Source organism: Uloborus diversus, chromosome 9 (assembly GCF_026930045.1).
Source record: "Uloborus diversus isolate 005 chromosome 9, Udiv.v.3.1, whole genome shotgun sequence".
Classification (NCBI taxonomy): domain Eukaryota; kingdom Metazoa; phylum Arthropoda; class Arachnida; order Araneae; family Uloboridae; genus Uloborus; species Uloborus diversus.
In genome coordinates this window covers 4,515,597-4,532,434 of record NC_072739.1, presented here as the reverse complement: position 1 = coordinate 4,532,434, position 16,838 = coordinate 4,515,597, and the positions used below count along the sequence as shown (strand labels likewise).

General features: G+C 34.2%; 1 protein-coding gene and 1 long non-coding RNA gene across 2 annotated transcripts in view; one reads left to right on the top strand and one right to left on the bottom strand.

The window, feature by feature from the left end:
- Positions 1 to 5,672, bottom strand: part of LOC129229978 (uncharacterized) — a 15,593-nt gene extending 9,921 nt beyond the window's left edge. The window contains exons 1-2 of the long non-coding RNA XR_008581136.1: positions 5,573 to 5,672; positions 5,236 to 5,317 (exon numbers count right to left, since the gene is read on the bottom strand). This is a non-coding gene — a long non-coding RNA (uncharacterized LOC129229978). The remainder of the gene's footprint in view (positions 1 to 5,235; positions 5,318 to 5,572) is intronic.
- Positions 5,673 to 13,261: 7,589 nt separating this feature from the next.
- On the top strand, positions 13,262 to 13,855 carry LOC129230077 (chromatin complexes subunit BAP18-like). Its single transcript, XM_054864468.1, has one exon. The coding sequence runs from the start codon at positions 13,324 to 13,326 to the stop codon at positions 13,798 to 13,800; it is 477 nt and encodes a 158-aa protein (XP_054720443.1). The 5' UTR covers positions 13,262 to 13,323; the 3' UTR covers positions 13,801 to 13,855.
- The last annotated feature ends 2,983 nt before the right edge of the window (positions 13,856 to 16,838 follow it).

Genomic DNA, 16,838 nt, shown 5'->3' with positions numbered 1-16,838 from the left:
TCTTTTCAAAAGTTTTACGTAAGTTTAAATCATACATTTACATTTTATTCAATATTTATCACACTTAGAGGGGAAAATAACGTCCTGAAACTAAGTAAAAATGATCAAATTAAATTCAAATTTTTGGTAGCCTATTTTAATGGTTGTTTTAATGAAATTTGTTTTCATACTGTATACTTCGCAAATTTAAATGTTTATTGCCAAACTTTGCCAAACAAAAATCTTAAATTTTGAAACATTCAAGTATATTAAAAAATTCTCATCAGTATAAAAATGTGCTTAAATGTGTTTCGCATTGTTATTTAATATTATGTTTACCATTTTGAACAGTTAAGTGTTTTATTTAATGTTTAATCAATGAGCTAAAAATGAAAAAGTTACATTTAAAATAACTGAACAAATGCAATCAGCCTAAAGTGCAAATCATTTTTGATACAAACATATTTAGTGTTAAACCTAAAGCGGACCAGTGATGTTTTTTGAGGACCAGTAGGATTTTTTACTGATTTCTAACGCTGGTTTGATTGATTGGAATAATTTGCATCAATGAAAGCTTGATTGAGTGCAGCTATCAAGTTTAGGACGTCGTTTGCACGAAGCTCTCAACTTTGTGCGGTAATAAAGAGGTTTCATTTAATTTCGAAATGCGAGCATGAATGAATTTTCTGAAACTTGTGCTTTTAGCCGTTGCTTTTTTCACGATAGTATCTGCAGAAAGGAAAGCATTTCTGATTATTGTTATTATTACTATTTTGAATCGCAGAAAACAATGCATAACTAATGTAACCAAAAATTGAAAACCATTAGAAAAAAAAGAACTAAGAAGAAAAAAAATCAAAAAAGTTTTTAAAAGTTATTCTATTCCTCCTAACATTTTGCATTTGAATAATTCGAAGTACATTGTTCCAAGTGTACTGCAAGTAAACTGTCCCTGTTGCTCGAGTAATTCCACCCACGAAATGTATTTTCAAATGTTCTCAAACATCATATAACTGCCTGCTTCGAAAATACACTTCAATAAAAGACTTACCAATTACTTATTATTGTAGCCCGTTGTACTTTTCGTTTCATGCGTAAAATATTATTATTATTATTGTTATATTTTTCTTTTTTTTTGAAAAAGACTTTCAAATTTAAGAAGTATATTAATTATTTAGTCTTGTGTATGCTGCTCTAGTCACCATGCTGATTATCTATGTTTTAGCGGGATGATTTGTTTACTGATAGTAAACAAATGCAGCCCTGCGCATGAAGAATCACCGGAAAAATATAAATAAATATCTAAAAGATTAATTGATTAATTAACAAAAATGTCAGTTCAGCGTTGCTTATCCTTCATCATCGAATTGCAGAAGTATTCCTTTTTCGACCATATATATATATATATATATATATATATATATATATATATATATACTAAAAATAGCGGGATCCCCCCCCCCCCCCTCTTTGAAATGTAACCATATCCTAATCAGAAATTTTTTTCTGATTACGCCATTTCTGCCGTCCTCCCAATAATTAAAAATAAAATCAGCATGGTTCCACCTCTTGACTGTAAATATCCGATAACCGATATGTAATCATCCCTCCTCTCCCCTCAGCCGTTTTTTCCGGGACTACACCACAGTTTTACACTAAGCTTTTACCTCTTATATTTTTCTTTTTTTATATAATCATATCCTAACGCAAAAAATTGCATTCTTTAATTAAACTTCAGACAAGAAATGAATTAGCTTTATGAACGAAATAAGATTCGGACGTGGTAATTGAGAACATCGTTTTAAAAAAAAATATGAAGACAATCGTTTTTCCTGTTCAATTTATGATAAATTTTCGTTTCATTCATCAATTTTTCATGAATATAAATTCTGGGAACGCATATCCAAAAAACAAAACTTTGTTTCAAAAATTACCGCAGATCCGTTGGTACTGACTTTATTTTCTGTTCTGCTCAACCTTCGCGTCGGTACTGTTAAAGTGAGGTTTCGGCCGCCAGCTAATTTCTTTGATTGCTCTTCACGACGGGGGTCATTTAGGGGATCCTTTCCCTCCAGAACAATGACAGCTGTGACAGGTCACGTGTTCCTGCCTTACATCGATTACCGTCCACTCCATTGGTCGTTTAAATGTCAATCACTTGATTCAGGTTCACGCCCTTCGTTCAAGGAAGAAAGCCATTTACACCCTAACTTCAATGTTTTCTCTCACTGAAGAGCAGCCTTAACATAAACTTTTTGTTAACTAATTTTAACTAATGACTATTAGTTTCAATTATTTAATTAATTTTAGTTAATTATATTTTAATGATCAGTTTTAATTGGATTTATCTTAGTCTTGTGTAATTATCAGCTACTAATTCTGCTTTAGCATGCCTCCTCTTTTGAAGTTCGTGCAACCTTGGACCCCCCCCTTAACAAAGTTCTAGCTACGTGCCTGCATTGAGAGTTTTGCAACTTGCAACACATGGGAAATATGTACTGGTAAACATTCTAAGTATAAATTGGAAATTACATATGAATAAAGTATACTTATCAGGGCCCAATATAGGCTGATTTTGCTACTGTCTTTCGGTATCTTCACAAAAATCTTGTTTTGAAATAGGTACTGTCACAAAAATCAAGTAATAAAATCAGGCAGCTTCACAAGAACAAAAATTTCACATTTTAAAATATAAAATTTGTTTCTCTGTTTAAAACAAAATTCACTTATAACATAAAATTCTAAGCAGGTTTATATGAACAATCGCTTAAATAGCAACCTTTTTGTGGTATTTTAACTAATTTTTAGCTGTTTCTCGCCAAAGTGTATTTATGCAATATTATCGCAATCTTTTAACATGTTTTGGGGAACCGTTTTTCTCATAATTTCCAATATTGTACGCAGTACATAGCCCATTAAGCTGAAATTATGATTTTATTTTTGGTACTTCTTAGGTTTTTAGCTCCCCCCCTCTCCCCGAAAAACAAAACCTGTTAAAAATAATACTAGATGACAGTTACACTTTTCAAACTAAAATTTCACTCGTTCTACTTCTCTTTTACAAAAATTAGGACGCCTCTAAAAGTTTACAAAAACAATGCTGATAAAAATAAAAACTTTCACAAAAATAGAATGATGCAATACTTTCACAAAAATAGGTAGCGAGAAAAATATCCTGGATTGGCCCCTGCTTATGCACATTAAACATGAGATCTTAAAATAATAATTTCTAGGTGCCATAAGGAAAATTTTGTTTGGTATCCTGTTGTGAGTACAAAACAGGATAATCTGACATAGTATTTAATGTTTAAACTGTTGCTTAGAAAATTTAGATTAAGCTCATTTACTTTCCATACCACAATCAATATTGATTTCTGAATCATCACAGTTTAAATTTTATACATTGACATACAGTAACAATATTGACAATAGTAATGTTCTTTTGAAATATTATACAAAGGTGTGAAACTTATTAGACTCAAGGAGCAAAAAACAGGAAAATCGAAGATTCCGTTATAAATATAACCTCATATTCTTTCTAACAGCCTAATTCTGTTTCACCAGAATAGTAAAAGTACTTTAAATTATTTCCAAGCCAAATTCATCATTTTACTTGAGTTTCCTCTGCCTGGCAACACTGAGTCTTATCTCATAACACCTGCAATTATGTTCTGTTGTTTCCAAAGCTGTTTTCTGCAGCATGTGTTTTTACACTAGGATCACCAAAATAATAAGTTTATAAATGATTTTGCGTCACAGTTCAGTTTCAGGGAACTGTTTTATTGTTCGGTTGTAGTTTTTCCTCTTCGCACGTGAATTTTATGAAAAGGGTAAGCTGCCTGAACTCTCACAACATAAGAAAACACTGGTTAATATGTTAGGCCAAAATACTTTTTCACAACGAGAAACGTCGAAAAAAATGAATATTTCCCAAAACAACTGTGAGCGGGATCAATATTTTGGTCAAAGAAAACATACTAATCGTCCCAAAAAGGGTAGGAAAATGTGACAGAAAACGAAGTTTCTCCAAGGATGGAAAGAAAACTTATTCGTATGGTCAAGGCCAATAGATAAGCAACTAGTAAAGAAATTTCTAATAGTCTTAGGCATTATTGTTTTTAGGTAGACCCCTCATTGGTCTGGCAACGACTCATCGCTAATATGATACCTGCTCAAAGTCCACACTGGAAGGAGAAAATCACCCCTGCTATGGCAAAGAAAAGGATTCAGTGGCTCAAAAGTGTTCAAGAGACCACTGAATCCTTATCCTTGGCATGGCTGGGGTAATTTTCGCTTTTCTGCGGGGCCTTCGAGCAAACATCCCATTGGAGATGAGTCGTCGTCGGACCTATGATGGGTCCACCTCCACAATATGTGTCCTTGGAGACATTTAGTGCTTTCTGTCATTTTCCCAACCTCTTTGGGACAACTGGTGTGTTTTCTTTGACAGAAACATTGATTCTGCTGACAGTTTTTTGGGAAATATTAAGTCTTTTTGGCATTTCTTTGTGAAAAGGTATTTTGGTCTTAACATATACATAACCCATGCTTTCTAATATGTTGGAAGATCAGACAGCTTAAAACTTGTTATTTTGGTGCAAAAGCATGCAAAAAAAAAAAAAAATTTCACACCACTCACATCTGCAAAAACACTTTTGGAAACAACAAGAAAACAATGGTGGGTGTTATCAGATAAGAATCAGTGTTTCCAGGGATGGGAAAAGCAAGTAAAACTTGAAATTTTGCAGGGAAATAATGTATAGTACTTTCTATTCGGAAAAACATAATTAGGCTTTTAGAAAGGATCTAGAAATCATTTTTAAACTGGAATCTTCGATTTTCCGGTTCTTCGTTCCTTGAGTCTAATAATTTCACACCTCTGTACTTCCTCACCATACTTTGCGCAGGTTCAATTAATTTGTTTCTGGTCCACCTCTATCTTTAAGTGTTAATACATTTTCCATTAACTGTATTTTTAGCACTAAACTTACAAATTGGACCAATAGTTTGAATATTGCTTCCTATGATTAACAGTTCCAGCACAAAGCAAAATGAATTTCTCTGAAAAAAAAAAGTGGAACGCTACTATAGATTAAGCTAAAAATGATTGTTTCATGGCTAATAATTAAATTTGTATTGTACAAAATGTTAAACACCTGGAAATGGCACATTATGATTGATGGTACCGACTCAAGGGGTCTCGAAAAAAAAACTGATTTGGAAACATTAATGCACATTTGACAATGAAATTCTTACCTGTTTATTCAAGTACAACGGTATTCATCAATCCACGATGGCATCTAACGGTTTTCCCAGCAGGAAACGGAAAGAACCCCATCTGAAAAGAAAGAAAAATGATCCTGAGTAAAATTGACTATGAAATTATTACCACTTTAGTAGCGAAACATAAAACCTATATCGTACACAGTGTGAGAAAGAACCGCTGTGAAATAATTGTTAACGTACCTTTCGAGCGTAAATGTGCCTAGGGTAAAAATGAGACAACATTAAATTACAAACCTGTTGTTTACAGAAAAATCAATAGTTATTATTATTATAGTTTCGACATGCAAAAAGAAATTTGTTAACATACCTGAAAAATTTTTCATGTATTCAACGCCAAGCCAACGGACCACCGACCGCCTTTCATTTCCCGCGCAAAAATGTCCAGTGCAGGAGACCTGGCGTGCTTTGCTTGGCAACTGGCGAACTTAGTTATCGCCAATACATTTGGCGTTCTGAAGGAAATGGTGGCAACCATCGAAAAGTGCCTAGTGAACTTTAATGCCTACCGAATAGTCTGACTAATAATAGGAACTGGAAACACTACAGGGTTACCATATTTGGCAACTTATCGCTCAGTTGAAAGATTCTAATTATTCACTTCAAAGATGTGGATAAAGACAGAACAAGCACTTAACTTGGTCACAGTTAAAAATGGTATAAGTAGAAATTCTTCACATTAATAATATTTTTTAAATTAGTATTTTTCACAAACGTAAAAAAAGTCTTGAAAAAATCGTAAACAAGAGAAAACATCGCATAATTTAATTAAATTATTTTTTTTACGTTTTATGTCTATTTATTTTTGGTGTTTTCTGTGATTTGATTGTACAGATCAAGCAGGTCATTCGCAGTCTTTTTATCTTAAAAATCAGATAATGACAATTAAAATAATAATTATGAACAAGAAACGGAGAAAAATTGGTAAAATTTTAATTAATGCTTCCATGAGCATCGTCAGAAGAGTAGGGAGAGAATCGAATGCTCCAAACTCACTTTATATAGGGACTCTATAGATGGGACTGCGGCCCTGTGCCCCCAATTTTTAGGGCTCATGTGCTCACGATGATGATATGTCGCGAGAAATGAAGGTTGAATGCTTAATTATTTGGCCTCCAGAATAATCTAAACTACTTGAGAATATAAAATTATCCTAATTTTAAATTTTTATTTAAAAAAAATCACTTGCCCACAAATGAGTGTTGAAAAATACCTTTAATTGCTCCCCCCCTCCCCAAAAAAAAGAAGAAAAATTAATTTGAATTTTGACATCTTGAATTCAAATTATGTTTTCGTTTTTCGCAATCACGAGTGTGTGTATGTAGGCGTGTGTGTTTGTGTGTAGGGGTATGTGTTTGTGTGTACGGGTTATGTGTTTGTGTGTACGGGTTATGTGTATGTGTGTGTAGGCATGTGTGTTTGTGTCTGTGGGGGGGGGGTGTATGTGTGTGTAGGCATATGTGTTTGTGTCTGTGTGCAGGCATGAATGTGTGGGTAGTTGATGTTTTTGTGTGTGTATGTGTGGGTATCTGTATGTATGCGTGTGTGTATGTGTTTGTGTAGGTGTGTGTAGAGTCCCTAGGTGTGTGTAGGTGTATGTGATTGTGTGTGTGTAGTTGTGTATGTATGTGCGTGTGTGTAGGACATGGATGCAACCTGGAGACGGCTTTCGCTGGAGGTGCAGCACCGTGAGGAGCCCGCCGACGGTGATGGTGCGGAGAGTGGTGGTGGGAAAAATCAAAGGAACGTCAAAAGCAGTCAAGTGAGAACAATAAGCCATCGTGATTGCTCAAAAAAAAAAAAAAAACACAAACACACACACACACACACATATACACTGACGTCCCGTCTCTAAAAAACAAGAAGCAGGATATTTTGAAAACGCAGGGCTCCTAAAACTCAATGCAAAAAATACATTTTATGCTATTTTGTTTTTTACTATGATAAGGAATATACTAGTCTAGGTTCGTTGTAAGGCCTCAATTCTAACTTAAAAAGTGATATAAGAGATAGTGGCTTGGCTAGAAAAAATTGCACTAAGTCTTTAGAAATTGTATTAATGCGTAAATAGTCAGGATCCCGTCGATAATGAGAAAAAAACACGATGCAGACTGCGCCATTGAGATTTTTAGAAGTTTTGGACAATTTGTGGATGCTCTGTAACATCTGAAGGGGTACGTCATCATTCTTAATGGACATCTTTGGAAAAAAATAATAATAATAATAATAAATAAAAATTGCAAACAAGTGCAGGAACTGGACTGCCGTGCGCTGGAATTGAAAACAAAACAGAATATAAAAACAGAAAATGAATACATTTAGAAAATAAAAGATTTTTAAATTCCGTCTATATAGGTCGCAAGAAAGGTAATTTTTCTCTCTCTATTCAAGGAATATGGTCAGTAAGATGGTCTGAAGAAAATCAGTAAAACTTCACATTTTTTGGGGAAATAAATGGACTAAAATGAAGAAAATTGAAATGTTTTAAGTTTATACTCGTGTATGAATAAAAGCTTTCGTTTTTTTGATCGCGGTTTTTCAAAAGGTTTCGATTTCATGATTGCGATTTTTGATAATTATTGGTATACCTAATTTTTCACTTAATTTCAGGCAGGGCCTGATTACTGAATAGGTCAACTAGGCTGTGGCCCCAAACGGCTTTTTTTTTTTTCAAACTGATTTCGTCAATGGCTAAAATTGTAAGAGTTGACTACACACGGCTCCCTGATGTCTTAACCAGGCCCTAATTTTGGGGGGAAAAATAGATGGTTTGACCAGCTGCAGTTTTAGATTTAGGGCCCGTCAGAATACAAAGTTGGAGGCCCTCTCTAAAACAAAACTATGTAAAACATAGTGCACTTATCATGTGCACTTTTGTGCGTCATTCGGATCCCCTTTACAGTTGCGACATATGGTAAATTCGCCACTGGGTTTGACTTTAGATGAATTTGATCTGCTCTATGTTTTTCAGATATACATTTTCTTAGCTGGTGTACACCACTTGGACTATATTTTGGTTTATACACCACATTATTTTATTAGATTGGTTTATATACCACATGGTGTGAATCATGACATGGTTTGTTTATATATGTACAGCGCTGTACTACTGGAAACTGAAGGTAGTTTGTAGAAAATTAAAAAAAAAAAAGTGTGTAAACGCTAAAATTTGAAATGAAGATGAAGGGTAATTTAGGTCAAAATAATGGAAATTGGAATTAAGAATTTTCGTAAATCATCCCATTTACTAAGGTTAGATGCATACTAGTCTATGAACTAATGACGAACTTCCCCATAAACGTCACTATTAAATATTTTCTTTATGTCATGGAATTTTTTGAGATTTTTTGTTTAAGTTTCTTTACTTTATGATATTAAAAAAAAAAAAGTCTTCAATTGTTCACATGAGCCCCTATAATAACTCTGCTCACTATCAAATTTCAAAATTTTGCAGCATGTCTGTTTATTGGATAGACAAGAAAAAAAATTATAAGACTACACAAAAAATAATTTTTTTAAAATTGTTCACAAAAAAAAAAAAATCAATTTGAATTTTGAATTCAAATTATGTTTTTCGCAATCACGAACTGAGACAGGACCCTACTCATTGGAGTTATTGTTTCTAGAAACGGCTCCTGTCCCCCCCCAAGTCTGCCTCTCCTCCTAGGCGGTTACTTGTGCATAGTTGTGTGAGTGCGTAGACCTGTGTGTATGCACGTAGGTATGTGTGAGTGTATATGTGTGAAGTCTTGTGTGTGTATGTGTGTGAAGTCGTGTATGTGTGTGTGTGTGAACGTGCGTGTGTGTAGGACATGGACGCATCCAACCATGAGAAGCGGATAACTCACAACCGGAGCAGCCGCGCCGCCAGCAGAGGACGGTGGGCGGTGCTGCTGCAAAGGCTTCTGGTCCAAGTTGAAAAAGGCACGGACACCAAAAACGGTCAAATGAGAACAATAAGCAATCGTGATTGCTCAAAAAAAAAAAAAAAAATTTAGGGACTTTTAATGATTACAACTAGGGGGCATTAAAGTTCTCGTCTAGAACATTTGGTTTTCAGTCATATTATCATTCTCAGCATGGAATTTTATACTTTCTGGCTATTGACCATAATGTTCATTCATTTTACAGCTTCCTTTGAATTAAATCTTATGTAGATAGCAAAAAGATTAAAGAATTGTGCAAAATTATTTTTATATCATGTAGCGCGGCTCTAGTAGTTCTGCATTCCTAGGCGATATTGACAAGTGCCCCCTCCCCCCCCCCCCCATTGAATAATAAAAATAATAATATATTAATAAAATAAAAATAATAGTAAAGTGCTTAAAATTAAAGCGAGTTTCTAGTTTTATTCCAAACTGATTTTTGCATATCCAAGCACTGGTACACACTTCAATTTTAACATTAAAGTAGTGCATCTTATGCCATAGAAACAGATATTAATATTTTCAAAAGACTTTCAAATCATGCAATTTGCCACCTCTAAAATTAAATTGAATTTCTAGTTCAATTCCAAACTATGTTTAGCATATTGAAGCACTGGTACACAGTCTTAAATATATATATATATATATATATATATATATATATATATATATATATATATTTTTTTTTTTTTTTCTGCATTGAAGCAGTGAATCTTATGATTCTGAAACAGTTATTGATATTTAAAAGAAAAAAATGTTTCAACTTTGAAATTTTCTACCCCTAAAATCTGCTGCCCTAGGCGATTGCCTACCCCAGGAGCCAGGCCTGATATCATGTAATGTATATGTGTTAAATTATGAAAGAATGCTTGATTAACTATTGCAGATGCAAATTATAATACTAAACACACAATTACTTTGAAGATTGAAAAGGGTGCCTTTCTCCAGGTCCAGGGGTCTCATCGCCCTGAGCCCTCTGCAACCTTAGCCAACAAAAGAAATTATGACAGCATTTAATATGCATGTACAAAACAAAGTCGGAATTTTCATGTAATGTAACTATAATTCTTCTCCTCTCTTGCCCAAGTTCTATAACGGGAAAAAAATATAACATGTAAAGTACAGCTGTCAAACATTAACACCCAAGTTAAATGCACATTTTCTTCATTTTAATTTTTATAATTTGTTGCCCAATGGGAAGGCAATAATGAATAATGTTGTACCATGGTTAAGTTATGAGGCAAGTGCAAAATATATCCCTCAAACCTTGAGGTGTAACAAGTTTCTACCGCATTTAATTAGTTTAACAAGAAAATGTTGCTCTTAGCTAAAATTAAAGACATATTTTTTAGTCACTGTTAACTAAATGTTACTGAATACAATATGAATATTAACAATCCTTGCTCTTGTTCATGATTATTCAAATCAATCTGAAATAAAATTTACTTTTTCAAATTTACTAAATTGTAACTTATAAGAATTCATCATTATTGCACACATATTACATAATTGAACAAATAAATTCAATGTTATGCATAAAGTTCAAACATGACAAATGACAGTTCCATTCAATTTATTTTTGCATCAAAATTGAGTCCATGTTTTTAAATGTTGGGTATCATACTTTATTACAATATTGAATACACAAAAAATGTTACAATCATAGAAGTGCATCAAATATATATAGTTTTTTATACGTGTGATTTATTGATAGCAATTTAAAGGGTTCAATGTAGATTCAAAGCTGCTTCTGCAAAATTCATCCACTGCTCTCTGAAGAAACTTTGAAGAGATAATGCAAACCGAAAAGCACAAACAGAAAGGATGGCATTAATTAAAACCAAATCTTCCTGCTGTATGCTACTCAGTACAAACATTTACTTGAAAAGGAAATTGTGAGATTGGACCAATCCTTGTATTGAAACTCCTGGTTCCAGTTCTGTATCTTAGGGCTCAAAACAAAAGGTCGTAGGATAGCTGTAAAAGCAAGAAATGATTTAATATTAAACAAGACACTTTGGAAATGAGATTTAAATCTTAGGATTTCTTCAAATTTCATAGTAATACTTGACAGCAAATTAAAACTATTTATGTATATTTCCTTGAAATTCAATTTCTTCCAATGCAAACTGAAAAGCATCAACAGAAAGGTTGGCACTAATTAAAACCAATTCTTCCTGCTATAATATACCTACAAACAAATTTAATTAAAATGTTGTACAATTTTCCTTCACACTTTATCCAGGCTTAGGACTGGCAGCTGTTAATGCTGGCGTGTTTAAAAATTGTGTTAAAACGATTTAAAAAAAAAAGAAAAGAAAAGAAAGAACAAAAAATGCATTTTAACTTTTAAACTGTAGCATGAAATGAACTACTGCATGAGCATACACTAGGATTAATTTCCACTCCGCATTTGGATAAGGTATGGATCAGTCTTAGTTTTGTGGGTCTTCTGTCTCTGATGAAAAAAATTGCCACCAAGAGACTTGCAAAAATTCAAGCATTGGAATTTAAAACTGCCCTCATCAGTTCTGCACAGCAGCTGTAAAATAAAGTACATTAACATAAAAAAGTATTTTGTGAGGTAAGTATGCAGAGAAAGGTAGAGCAATAACTTATTTCTCTTACCTTTCAAAAATCAGTTTCACATGTAATTATTTATTTGCAACCCACAAGAGTGTTATAAATTTGCTTCCTAGAAGCAAGCAGGGGTTGAAATTTAGAAAAATACGTCACTGGCCTAATGGACTAGTAAAATCTAAATTTCCCAGAACAGCACACGTTTAGTGGTCCATTATCACATCCTGATTTTAAACAATACGAAAAAAGGGAAAAAAACAAAATAAAGTAACATGATAATATAGAGACAATTTACAATTTTTAATCGACATGACACAAGAGGTAAAATCACTATGTTATAATGCTATAGAAATCTTTTAATATAGTCTTTTTTGCAGACTGAAAATCTAAACATTGTAAATAATGGTGCAAACTTTCTTATGGTATCGAAATTGTGATGCTTACAATTTCTGAAAGGAAAGCAGAAATAAAACTTCCCTGGCCAAGTGGACCACTACAATTTGTATTTCGCTGGTCCAGTAGATACTTTTGTGGTTGGTCCTGGACTAGTGGACCACTGTTAATTTTGAACCCTGGCAAGTATATCAAATGAAGACATAAAATTTTGACTATTGAGAACTTGTAGAGCAAAATTCTCAATAGTCAAACACATACCCTACAATTCATGTTATCAATGTGAGTGTTATGAGGAGGATAACTTACATCACTATCAAAGATATTTAAAAGTTTACAAACGAAGTTTCTCCATATCATTATGAAATCAGAATAAACATCTAAATTTTTGCAAACCTTTAAGATCCTAAAAGTTGATCATTCTATATCTTTTACTGTAAATAACAGTAGGAACCAATGACAATTGATATTTACTGGTAGAAAAAACATAATCTGACCGAGAAATTTCTTCCCTGGCACAACACATTCTTCATTTGTAAGAGCCGACTATGATATGATTTTGCAGCAAGTGAATTATTACTTACTGAATTTTGGAATTTTGTGTTATATGATTTGGAAGTCATCTACGATGCTGTCAAATAACCAACCGTTTCAAAAGATAATGCGTTTTAACTTTAAAAATACTTACTTTATAGGCAGTTAGGATATCAAGATTTTTATTCCATTCACTTTTAGAACACGCCGGTATATCATCAATTTTAAATTTCTTCTGGGAACATCAACTTCTTAAATTCGTATTTCATCATCGAATCACCAATAATTAGTAGTCGCATACCAGTTAGGAATGTAAAGTACAAATCAAAATGAATAAATTAAAACAAAAAAGTAAAATACAAAACACAAATGCAAGAAATAAACAATTTTTGCGGATCATAATCACCACGCCTCGTGTAAATCAAATCAGGTGTAAATAAATCCGTGATCAGTATTCAGTACTCCAAATAACGATTACCAGAGGTTGGCATAAATGCGGCGACGAGTTCGCTTTGGCGACTCTTTTGGCATGTTTCCTGTTCCTATTATCTGGAAGAATCGTTCTTGAATCTTGTTGACAGTTTTCAATTTTTTTTAGTAGGTTTTATTACCAATTTTAAAAAATAAAATGACCCAAGCGATTCGGCAAACATCTCATGTCGTTGCTGAAATCTTCACAGACGTTGGGGCTGCATTTACACGCCTTGGAGAGCTAGAAATGTTATTGAATCCTGACGTTGATTCTTCGTACCGCGACAAGGTATCTGAGAACGACATCCAAATGCTCAGGGATGCTGTCAAAAAATTCACCGATGATATTGACAACATCTGTCAACGAATTAAAGAGCGAACTCTGCTACAAATCCGAAATAGCATGAAGAGGCATGCTTACGAAGAAGCCGGTTTACCGCTTCGAAAGCAGCAGATAATTTCTACGCCGAAACCTGCCATGGACAAAAGCAGAACTAGCTCAGTCATATCGCAGTCAACAGCTAAATCAGCGGACATTACCCTGAATATGTTAAATGCCACAGAACAAGAAGTAGACGTCGAAGGTTTAACCACATCCGATAAACTTGATTATGACAGTGCTGATGGACCATAAACATTTGAATATGTCATATTTTAAAACACTTCTCTTTATTATGTGTTATGTTAAAAAAAAAACTTCACTTTCAATTAAATGGAAAAAAAATATTTTTTCGTTCTTTCTCTTGGCGGAAAACCCCCCTGATATTACACATTAAGTAACAAATACAAAAGTGACAACCAGCAATAGGTTCTCCGCCCAGCTAGGCTAGTCCTAGTCAATTTGTCAATCCTCAATGAAGATCAAGAGCCCTGATCTGTTTTGACATCTTTTGGCTGCTATTGCAAAAGATAGAAAAAGGCAGCTCATTAAATTTTATGCAGGGCACCTTATGATTGTCAGCATTCGTCATGTGACGAATCTACTTAAAAATTCAATTAAGACGTCAGAGTTGCTAAAGTTTGTGGTCAAAAGTTTTATGTGAACGAAGCATTATTGTTTCCGTTTACATTTTTGCAAGAAACGTACAAGGTATGATTCGGAAGTTTTAAGACTAATTTTTTTTCCGAGAAGGGGGGGGGGCATGTGTGAATGGACTGGGGAAATAGTGGGGGGGGGGGGTTGGTGAACGAACGGAAGCTGTGGAAGTTGTGTGTGACTTGGGAACAATGGAGAGTGCATATCGCTTGCTGCGTGAGTTCGTGTCATTGACCATTGATCGAAAAGTGGGAGATACAAAAATAGAGCAGCATCCCGCAGCTTGAGGGATCGAGTCTGCCCGGCAACCAAGAGCGATTGGATTCTCCACCACGACAACACTGCCACAGCCACACTTAAGCCCCGACTTGGCGCCAAGTGACTTTTCCCTCTTCCCCCGAATCTAGACAGGCCTAAAAAGGAAGCGATTAGTCTCCATCGGCGGAAAAGAAACAGTCCAACAGGTTTCAACAAGAGTCCTTGACAGCAAATCACCCGAGGGCTACGAACAATGGAAGACACAGTGGCACATTTTTGTTGATGCTGAAGGATCATATTTTGAAGAGTTTTAGTCCGCTGTACTTAAATGTCCAATAAATTTCTAGTTCTGAAATTAGTCTTGAAACTTTTGAGTCATACCCTGTATATGTAAAATTATTGATTTTTTTAATTTACTTAGTGCCAGCAATAGATAGCTGTAATGAAAGAAAGCATTCTTTTTACATGGGCTTTTTATTTTTATAAATTCATTGAAAGAGTACCCTGCTTTTTCTTCTGTAAATCAAACTGCTTTCAAAAATAAGCTAATGGAGAAACATAGGTTTATAGTTGTATTGTATGGTCTAACACTTATCCAAAATAAAAGCTATACATTTTATTCATCATTCTAAAATCAAAATTTTTTGAAAGAGGTATTACACAATTATGCATGGTACCTGGTTTGGTTTGCAGTTCCCACATACATTGACAAGGTCATACGTTTAAGCGACTCAACATATCTTGTGTATTTCGTTGTGAATTTTCATTGTACCCATAAAACTAATGGCTGTAACTGAAGGCAGTTTGACAGGAGAAGAGAAAAAAATCATGCATGGAAAATTTTCTTAATATGCTGTTGTGGAGTTGTATTCCTTACTTCTTGAGCTGTATATGCAAATCTAAGATAAGGAAATAGTACCCGTTAAACCACTTATGAAGTTATTTGCTAGCAGTTATTTTTATGCGTAGCACAAATGCTTGTTCAGTAAGTATTTCTTACAAGTGGTTATTCAATTTTGTCATGGCTAATGAATAAGAAACACCATTGTGTATAAATAGAAAAGTCACTATTAGTAACAGATTGAGCCCAACTAAACTGAGTAAATTTAACAATATTTAATTAAGATTAAGTATTTATTCCCCCATTGAAAGTTTTTGTTTCTCCATTGCAAGTAATAGCTGCTTCTGGTAACCTTCAAAATGTCACAACTCAATTGAAGTAATAGAGTGCACAATGTATGTCAAGCACAAATCTGCAAATTATTGGATGACTTTTTGTCCTAAAGCTCATATTGCATTTGAACAGAGGTTCCTTTAAACCCAAAAACACGTGCTTGATATCAATTTGCTAATTTTGTGCTTAATATACGTTGTTTGCTATTGTTACTTTGTTGCAGAAAGATATTTGCCCATTTTATGTTTTCTATTGAAGTATTTTTTCTATTTCAAGATTGGCATGAAATTTAAACAGTCCAGGTCACTGTTTTAAGAGTAAAGCATACACCATAACATTTCATGCATACAGTTATGCTAAGTTTCAGTTTGGTATAATGAAATGATGTGCATGCATCATGCTAGTCCTCTATACAGAAGGTAGAATTTAAGCTGGATTGAAAATATTGGTAAAAATAAAATATTGATACTAGAGTCATAGAACCACATAGTAAATTAAAATGAACAAGCATTAAAGAAGTACATGAAATACACCGCCAGCTCAGACTGAGCTGGCGGTATATTTCATGTATTTCTGCTTTAGCCCTGGCTTTTGGGCGGTAATTTACTGAATATACCATGCCTTGCCTTCAATATTCGAGTTGAACCGAACCATTGTTTCGGTCACTCGTCTGGTTTGCGCTAATTCTATATTAGCTACCAGTTTGTTTGGCACTCTTGGCTTCCTTAAGAGGTTTTCCACCTCCAGCTCAATCACTTCCTATGCCGGGCTGACGAGTGTTAATAAGCACGAAACTGCAGTCCTCGGCTGGAAATTGACTGAGCTGGCGGTGTATTTCATATATTTCTGCTTTAGCCCTGGCTATTGGTCGGTAATTTACTGAATATATTAAAGAAGTAGATGGGGAGTAATTGAGACGTTGTTACCCTCTTAGTGACGGGCTTGGATCTATTTAACATCTTTTTGACATAGCCTTCTCAACTCATCATTTAACAACCAGCTATTTGACATATGACATCCCATACCTAATGAAGTTCTAACCCATTTCCCTTGCTGGGGTGGTTTTTACTAAAATTGCAGGTGACCTCAGAGCCAGACTGACGTAAGTCCAAAAATTGTGATTTTCTGTTTATTAGTGCATTGTATGTAGAAGCCTATTCCGCAAAGAGCCATGTGAGCCTAATTCTTGAAAAAATATCTTTTA

What these genes read in the sequence shown, in the direction of transcription:
- LOC129230077 (XM_054864468.1), top strand. Translation starts at nt 13,324, where the DNA reads ATGACCCAAGCGATTCGGCAAACATCTCATGTCGTTGCTGAAATCTTC.